This window comes from Triplophysa rosa, linkage group LG19 (assembly GCF_024868665.1).
Source record: "Triplophysa rosa linkage group LG19, Trosa_1v2, whole genome shotgun sequence".
NCBI lineage: Eukaryota > Metazoa > Chordata > Actinopteri > Cypriniformes > Nemacheilidae > Triplophysa > Triplophysa rosa.
In genome coordinates, this window is record NC_079908.1 from 21421563 (window position 1) to 21431562 (window position 10000).

Below are 10000 nucleotides of genomic sequence, written 5' to 3' on the forward strand. Positions count from 1 at the left end.
CTCTCTCTCTCTCTCTCTCTCTCTCTCTCTCTCTCTCTCTCTCTCTCTCTCTCTCTCTCTCACACACACACACACACACACACACACACACACACACACACACACACACACACAGAGACATGGGTTGAGCTCTGGGGGGGTCACACAGCAACAGACTTAAACACTGTTGTTAACAGAGAACAAGACGTTTCCAGACGTCTGCAGCTCTCGCTGTGTGTGTGCGTGCGTGTAAGTTTGATTCTCTTATATTTAGTGATTTTATAAGATTTAGTCATTTTTTTTCCTTGTTTCCTTGTTTCTTATAGTGTGTGCGTGCGTGCGTGTGTGTGTGTGTGTGTGTGTGTTAAATGGGCAGAGACAGTGTGTTGTGTAGTTTAGTTTCACAACATGCTTTGGGCTGTGATGTCAGATATCTCATCTTAAGTCTCGGGGATTTTAAAGCTTCTGGTGTGTGCGTCACACTCATAGACATCTCTCGGTCTATCTGTCCATCCGTGTGTGTGAGCGTCTGCTACAGCAGCAGAAATGTTTTGGCATGTTCACGTTGTTCCAGCAGAATTTAATGATGAATGATGAATCATTGTTGGTGAGTTTGTGTGTGAACAATGGCGGCCGGGCCTCTCATCTGTTCGTCTTCAGTCTTCAGGCTCAAAATGAATAAAACCAGTACAGGTGCAATATCTAAAGTGTCGTTAGCGCATGCTTGCATGAGTCTGTACTTGCAGGTGAAATGTGTTGGGATTTGTAGGAGCAAATGTCCTCCATCACACCGTCCCATCTGGGACTGAAAATCTCCCATCTCAGTCCATTAGTCACATTATTTCTGTCCAATCTCAGAACACACCGTGAGTTTATGTGAAGATTCACTGCCGGTAGTTCAGAACTTCATGATTCACTCAACATACAGTAGAAACACATGAACGGGTGTCTGTCTGTCTGTCGGTCTTTTCATGTCATTAAAGCAAAAACTCACCAAAATCTAAAATGTATTTTTCAGTTCAACGCATCACTCATGCAGAAATGAGATGTGGTGTGTATACAGTGTGTGATTCAGTGCACAGTTCATCATGAAATGAGTGTTTGTGTTTTATAACAGTGTGTTGCTGAAGCTGAGGAACATCAGGCTGAACACCTCGGGACAGAAAGAGAAACTATAAATCAACAGTAAGTTCACACATACACACGTTAATAAATAATGGAGTATGTGAATCAGGTTCATGACTATATAAATGTAAGTGAAATGATCACGTGGTGAGTGATGTTTGCTGATGACTAATAGTTTTTAGGAATTGCAGTTGAGCCATGTGTTCACATGCACCTCTGCAGACACACACACACACAAACATGCACGCGGTCACACAGGTGTTGTTGTTTTTGTTTTGGTGAATCAGTTTTGTGTGGTAACTGTAGAGTTTCAGAAATGACACACTTAACACACACACACACACACACACACACACACACACACACTTAACACACACACACACACACACACACGTGTTGGGTTTCCATGTTTTATGGGGACATTCCATAGACACAATGGTGTTTATACTGTACAAACTGTATCTCATATTCCCTCCCCCTAACCCTAACAATCACACACAACTGTCTGCTCTTTTACATTTTCACAAAAGTTCATTCTGTATGATTTATAAGCTTGTTTCCTCATGGGGACCAAAACATGTCCCCACAAGGACAAGGGTTTTGGATATTGCCATCTTTGTGGGGACATTTTGTCCCCATACCGTAGGGTTTACCCTTCCCACACACACACACACACACACACAGACATACACACACAGTCGCACATGCACGTGCACACACACTTTGATAATTTTATGACATGATCATTTTTAGAACGTTCAAACTGTATATTGTTTCCTGTAACCTCTAAACCAAACCATCACGCAAACCTTTCTGCATTTTTCTGCATGTTCAATGTTTTTCAGCCATTTAAATTGATTTATAAGCGTTTCCCTCATGGAGACCAAAAACCGGATGTCATCAACATAAGAAAGAAAAATGGGTTCATATGTAAATGTGACTCATGTTCACAAAGTTAAAACAGCTACTGAAGACAGAGATTATTGTCTTTAACCAGAGAGACAGACAGACAGACAGAGACAGACAGGGTGAGACAGACAGACAGACAGGTGGAGGATGGTGTGCCTGATAGTAAATAATGTTGGTTGGGCAGGTCGAGCTGGTTATCTGTGATATTCCCGCCCTCACCACAAAATAAAACAGAATGTGTGTTTAAACAGACACACTGCAGCAATGCATGCTGGGAACTTCAGTGCATCACTGTGTGTGTGTGTGTGTGTGTGTGTGTGTTCATGTTTGTATATCCCGGTGGGGACCTAAACCTGAACACACACCAACACATGGGGACTCGTGTCACCGTGGGGACCAAAATTGAGGTCCTCATGGGCACAAAAGCTTATAAATTGTACAGAACAATATTTTTTACAAATCTAAAAATGCAAAAAGTGTTCTATGATCTTTAGGTTTAGGGATAGGGTTAGGGATAGGGGATAGAATATACAGTTTGTACAGTATAAAAACATTACGCCTATGGACTGTCCCCACGGGGATAGTAAACCAGACATGTGTGTGTGTGTGTGTGTGTGCGTAGTGTGTGTGTGTCTGTGCGTGTCGTGTGCGTCGTGTGCGTGCGTGCGTGCGTGCGTGTGTGTGTGTGTGTGTGTACTTGTACATCTATATTTGTGAGGACCGGTTTGAGTTGTAGACCAGCGGTGTGAGGACAAGGAGAGTAAAATGAGCACATTCACTTCCAGAGACCCCTTTAAAGGGCTGTTTGAGGGTGAAGACTTGGTTTTAGGGTTTAGGTTATAATCAGGTTTAGGGTCAGGTATGTAGTTCTGATGGTTAGGGTAACGGGCTAGAGACTGCATTGCATCAATGTATGTCCTCATAAAGATAGCTGCGCAAACATGTGTGTGTGTTTGAGTTTGTGTGTTTTTGAGTGCGTGTGTGTGCAATGCGTGTGTGTGTGTGTGTGTGTGTGTGTGTGTGTGTGTGTGTGTTTGTGTGTGTGTGTGTGTGTGTTCATGTTTGTGTGTGTATTTTTGAGTGAGCGTGTGTTGTGTGGTCCTCATGTTGTAGCACATCTTCATGTGTCGGGGTGTGTCTTCCAGTAAATGTGCTGTTGTTTTAGAGCTTCTCGTCTGCCAGGTTTTTTCTATCTTTTGTGATGATCTTTGGGTTTGTCGTTATAGTCTAAAATCATCTGTTGCATAACCTCAAATTCAAAATGAACCTGTTCTATATTTCAGATCCGACTCGAGTGTGTCGGCGAAGCAATAGTAAAGTTAATATTCAATCTTAAAAGACCGACAGTAAAGTTGACCGACGTCTGTTTGTTTGTGTCTCCGGAAAGAAGCGATGGGCACATCTCACCTCATAAATGAACATGGGTGTGATTGGACAGAACCCGTCGGCTCACATCTGCTTCACTAAAACTCGCTCTCGTCTCATTATCTGCTCTCATCTGTCGCTCAGACAGAGAGAAACTCCTGCTGTTTGATACGACACTTTTACCTTTATGAAAGAATTAAACTTACTATGAATTGCATTTACTGTGAATGGCCTCGCAGTCACCCAGAACACCCTGACAGACATACGCTTCATTACATTCAGTCAGATTATCACCCAAATAGGAGACTGAGCTGAAAGGATCGGATGTGGGATTACAGATTATACATGACAGACCTCTGATCTGGACTCATGTGAGATTTCAATCACAAACATCAGATGTGAGATTCTACTGCCAAACATACACATTCTTCTGCATCTAACATGTCTTCAGTTTGATGGTTTGATGGGGTTGACTACAGTATACATTACCACAGTGTAGTCATGACTATAACGCACTACAGTTTACTATAGTAATGACAGTATTTATTACTTCAGTTGATCTATATAAATGTTGATATTATCAAACATAAGCTGATTGATCAGTGCAGTGATAAACTATACACACAATATATAACAATACACAGATAACAGACATGAATCACATGTTAACGTTCATCTTCCACTTCTTAGTGCACACTTGACAGTGTTTATGTGTGCAGACACAGCGCCCTCTAGTGTAACAATCACACACTTCATCTTTCTTTATCAGCACAGACGTCATGTGTGTAAAGTGAGTTTAAGCTTTCATTCTGGACACATTTTTACATGTAACACTCTTAATGTGGACGGCGAGACTGTGAGGGATGTGCTTCAATCAGCTTCATCGTAAATAAAGCTGTGAAACATGTGAATGATCTTTAAACATAATACATTGAGATGCATCTCTTTGTGTTTTAGGGCTGTTAAAGAGCAGGTGTGAGGTGCAGACGTGCATTGTGGGTAAAGTCTCTCTCTCGTGAAAGAGAAACACAGACGGGAAAGACCAACCGAGCCACTGACGGACTGACAAACGGGATGCCAGGAATGACCGAGCAGGAGAACAGAATGGTAACGACGACACAATATTCATATTCGCGTATTTAACTAATAAAATGTAATACTAGAGTAATCAAACTTGCCATGATGTTTGAACACCATGAAGTACACATCTGTCTCATTTATACACTGTTAAAGCATATTTTTAATCAATACATTTATCTAGTTTTCTATTTGATTAGTGTGTGTGTGTGTGTGTGTGTGTGTGTGTGTGTGTGTGTGTGTGTGTGTGTGTGTGTGTATTTCTTTAACGTGGTCCAGATGTTGATGATGTTATAGAGAAATCTGCTGCTTATGGAACATCTGTCTGCTCACCTGGCAGTCTTGTGACTCTCTCCTCTTCTGTCAGAACTCTTTCTTGCTCCTTTACCGTGTGCTCGGCTCTGATTCTGTGATTTGACTCTCACACACATTCTTCGTGTTAGTTTTGATGTTAGATGAAAATGATGTTTGAGAAACATCCGTGCGATGAATGAATAATGCTGATAATGTTAAAGGGTCTGACATCACTGTGACCAGCACTGATCTTTTACTGCGCACGTGTGTTCACCACTTTCTGACCTTCAATTAAACATGATTCTATTCATACAACACTTTAATATTGTGAAATCACTTACAACACACACACATGTACACACAAATACACACTTACAACACACACGCATGTACACACAAATACACACTTACAACACACACGCATGTACACACAAATACACACTTACAACACACACGCATGTACACACAAATACACACTTACAACACACACGCATGTACACACAAATACACACTTACAACACACACGCATGTACACACAAATACACACTTACAACACACACGCATGTACACACAAATACAAAGATTCTCATGTATTGTATATACACACACGCACACACACACACAGATACAAATACACAGTTACAATAGACACACACACACAAATACAAAAATACACATGGACTGTACACAGACACACAAAAATATAAAGAAACACACACATGCTGTACGCACACACACACACACACAAATACACATGTACTGTGACAGTACACAGACACACAAAAAACCACATAAAAATATAAAGATACACATTTACACAAACACACACACAAAGCGTGATTCTCGGCACAGGATTGCAGTAAACTGGGTCAGGGCACATCCTGAATTCACCACCATATGTTACTATGAGGCCCCTGGACACACACACACACGCACACTACACACGCACACGCGCACACACACACTACACACACACACGCACGCACGCACACACACACACACACACATACGCACACTACACACGCACACACACACACTACACACACACACACACACAGTGCAGCACTCGTTCCCATACACACATTGACTTATAGAAAATGAAGTTTATTTTTACATTTTGTTGCATTGTGACAACAAAAATACTTGGTACACCACATTCTCTGTAAATATATCTGCTCATTTTAGTTGTTTATTTAGTTGTATTTCCTCTCATTCTTCTCTGTGGTTAATCTCATTAGATTCTCATTACTGTAATAGAGTATTTTTTATAGTAATCTAATATTTCAGTGATGATGTTGATGGTGTGTGAGGGAGACAGATGTAAGGTAACGCTCTCTCTCTCTCTCCCTGAGGGAATGTCTCTCGCCCCGGGGCGATGGAACCAGAGGCATGTCGAACAGATAGTACCTCTCCACCGTCTGGTGCGGGTCCGCTCTGCTCTCACGCCCCCTGTCCTGACCTCATTTACATACTAATCCCGCCTCCAAATACCTTTGTCAGGGTGTGACCTGCTGTTGCTACAGCGATGGTGACTGTGATGATGTGATGTCGAAGAAAAGCTTCGAGAGTTTATTTCAGTAAATGTGTTGCATCTTCATAACGTTAATCATGTCTGTCACGTTCATCACAAGCAGCCTGTCACGGGTTACTTTATTTCAATTTACTGCTCTGAAACACAGACGCAGCGACGGTCTCGCGGGGCGCTCGGCAGAATGAAATTGTATTTGATGAAAATTAATCACGTTAAATTCTAGATTAAGCGATTATCCCTTTAGAAAGCTTAAATGCTGTAAGTGACCCGAGGAGCCGCCCGCCCTGTTACCCAGAGATCTGTGCAGCGTCCCAGGAGAGGAGTCCCTGGATTAAACCTTAAACCCCCAGCGGACCCTCATTAACATCATGACACTTTATTATTCTGAAATATTTCAGGCTTGTGTTGTGAATGTGGTGGACATGTTTACAGATAGTTTAAGATTGGATTGTAAAGGAGACGTCAATGAGTATCTGAGCTTCTATCATAGTGTTTCATGGTCTCTGATGCCTCTGAGCTCACAGGAACATCACGTTATAATGCAATTGCATTTGTCCACATTGACTCGCATTGACTTTCCACATGCGCGCACACAGTACATACAAACATACGCACGCACACACAAACATACACACGCATATGCACGCACGCACGCACACACGCATACGCACACACACACACGTACGCACACAAACATACACACAAACACGCACACACACGCACGCACGCACACAAACATACAAACACACACACGCTTTGGTTGACTATCCCCGCACACACACACAAACACGCGTACGCACGCACACAAACACACACATACGCACGCACACGCACACATACACGCACACACACACACACGCACGCACGCACGCGCACACATACACACACTGAAACACACACACACGGGTCTATTGAAGATTGTAGTTTTAAAATCATTGTCCATATACGTGTGTGTGCGAGGTCACCTGATATTGTCTTTATCTGACAGACCGTGAGTTCATCAAAGCGCGACACCTCATGATTGACAGCACTGGGGTGATGGTAATGACATGTTGTCGTGTCCCTGACTGAGGTGATGCTGATGTCATGTGATGATGGAGACCGTGATGCGTGACTCCTGAACTCTGTGAATGAAGTTTAATCATTGACATCTTCTGCATGTCTGCACAAGAACTAGGTTTAGTTTTTCTCAAATCATTTGTGGAATAATATGCCTGTTGTTCCTGAATGACGTGGGATTTTTGGTGGATTTTATATGTCTCGTAAATTGTTATTTGATGTTTGCTCACAGCAGTGCTGATGTGTTGTTGGGCTGTAATGTGTCCGTCAGATGGGTGTTTTCCGTCTTGCTTAGAATTGAAATGATTTCACAACGCAGACGAGTTTATTTCTCAACAGAAGTATAGCTAACGGTCACCATGCAGTCAGAACTCCGTGTGTGTTTTAAAACCCGGTGATGTGTTTCTAGGGAGCAGACATCAAACATACAGCGCGTATCTCAGAGCGCAACACGGGCACTTCCAACGGACACACGGGCGCAAGAATGAGTGTCGCAATGGAGAACGAGGACAGAAAATGGACGGCCAATAAGAAGGCGGCACAGATCACGGGATCCAATCTAACGCGATCAGGAAGCGTGAAAGACCTCATCTACAAGTTCTCGGGTTCCAGCGGTGAAGGGCAGAACGCGCCCAGTGGGTCGGGGGTCAAAGGTCAAGAGCAGAAGGAGGGCACGAGGAGCAGAGAGACCGTGAAAAGCGAAGACCGCAAGAGAAACCAGGACGGAGAAGAATCCAGAATGCAAGATCAGGATTACTCCAAAATGAACAGCCCAGACGACAAATCCAAACACGCCAAAGATGAGAAGACGCCAGAGGACGAACCCCAGCACTCTGCAGACAGACCGGTCGTGGTGGTTTCTGGTCCGGTAAGTCCACACTGGTTCTGGACCAGACCGACCGTCAGCGTGTTGATTCACTGTGAATGTCCACGTCAGCTGCACGTCTGCCATGTGACGCATGACACGTCAAGAGCCCCATGCATGAAGTTGGCACCAATCAGCCAATGACACTCGTGTGATTTCCAGCACGCTTGATCAATCACCTTCAGCACTAACAATCGTCTTGATGTTTGACTGCAAAACCATAGCGTTTTGTCCATGCATGAGCGCTCTTGATTCGTTCTTTTCAAATGTGTGTGTGCGTGTGTTGTGTGTGAACTCTACAGGACTTTACCTTCCGGTGCGTCTTTGTGTTTGAGTTGTGACGCTGGTGTTGATATTGCGTCCGACTCAAACACTTCTTGTTTCGTTCTCAGCATTCTAACTACAACGGTGATAAGAGGTCAGAGGTAGAACCAGCCACCCCCAAAATCCGCCCGAACCCCAAGTATGAGCTGTTCCTCGGGTCCAACGGTACCAGCGCTGCCAACGGTTCGGTGGGAGGCGAAGGCGCTCCAGCTAGTAACCTGCTGAAAATCAATCCCACCATCCGCGGCTCCATGGACTCGCTGTCATCACGAGACTGGGACAGTATGTCAGACAGAGTGAGTGAGTCTCTCCCGTTACTGTACGTGTTCAACCAAATTCAGGTCGAATGTGAAGCGAGTCCCTTCTGTGTCCGAATTGCCAAGATAGAAAAAATGACATGAGATAAACTCTAGTAGTCTTTAAAGGGAACCCGGTGTATAGAGAGATGTTTGGCTTAATGCGTTGTAATAGCCTTACACTACTAGCATTTGTCGTTAGAAACACATCAAATATTTTCAGTTCTTAAAAAAACCCCTAAATGTAATACTCATTTTAACCTAAGGAGGCCGCCATGTTCTTTTTCCATGACGTAAACTGGTTGACGCACAGCTAGGCAGCCAAACTAACTAATCAGACACACTAATCAGTTCTTCAGTAAATATAATGCTATATATATATATATATGTGTGTAACAATGTTCACAGCCAGGAAGAAGGAGGAGGGAACCGGCGAACGTTGAACAACAAAACTTTAATAAAATAAACAAACAACAAAACGAAAGTAAAATGCCGGCAGCTCCCTCTCGGTTGACTGCCGGTCACACATAATAAAACATAACGTAAAGTCCCTAAAAGAAGAAAGAAAGAAAATAAAGACGCTATTTGGTGTATTTTCCTACATTTTAATGTTGTTTGTCAGAAACAACACAAACATGCATATTAATAACCAAAATCATTTCGAATTTATCATATACACGATGTTTTAGCCGTTATACAATGCATTTTATCCAGATTTTGACTTTCTGATGTTGATTTATCCACATCAGTAGCCTAACGTTATTGTCTTCTCTCCCTCGGTCATTAGCTGACGGGGGCTAATATTCACGTGTGCTCTAATACAGAATAAATAACCAAACCGCAAGCATTATTATAGTGTTCATCAGTATATTATTCTCATAATGTATAAAGTATACGATTATGGTGGATGCTGATGTCTTAAATAGTCTTAAATGTCTCAAAGGCGGTAGTTTAAAGCTATGATTTAATGCACGCTCACCTTGAACAGACGTCTAATACTGAACGCGTTCTTCTTTTATGGCTGGCAGGCTGGCTTGTGTCAAGAGGACATACCGCCACCTGCTGTCCCTGTGTGTTTGTATTTCTGATCTTATGTTTTACGTGTCATATTTTACTGTTATATATGGAAAACGTGTGTGCTTCGCTGTTGCTTCGCAAGTTTATGAATACTGTGAC

General features: G+C 42.8%; 1 protein-coding gene across 1 annotated transcript in view; it reads left to right on the plus strand.

Annotated features, from left to right (window-relative positions):
* The window catches only part of LOC130569889 (myosin-10-like), a 31399-nt gene that overhangs the window by 12090 nt on the left and 9309 nt on the right, over positions 1-10000 (plus strand). The window contains exons 2-5 of the mRNA XM_057359786.1: positions 1097-1164; positions 4336-4485; positions 7749-8207; positions 8597-8824. Of these exons, the coding sequence (XP_057215769.1) occupies positions 4453-4485; positions 7749-8207; positions 8597-8824 (720 nt within the window). The 5' untranslated portion in view covers positions 1097-1164; positions 4336-4452. The remainder of the gene's footprint in view (positions 1-1096; positions 1165-4335; positions 4486-7748; positions 8208-8596; positions 8825-10000) is intronic.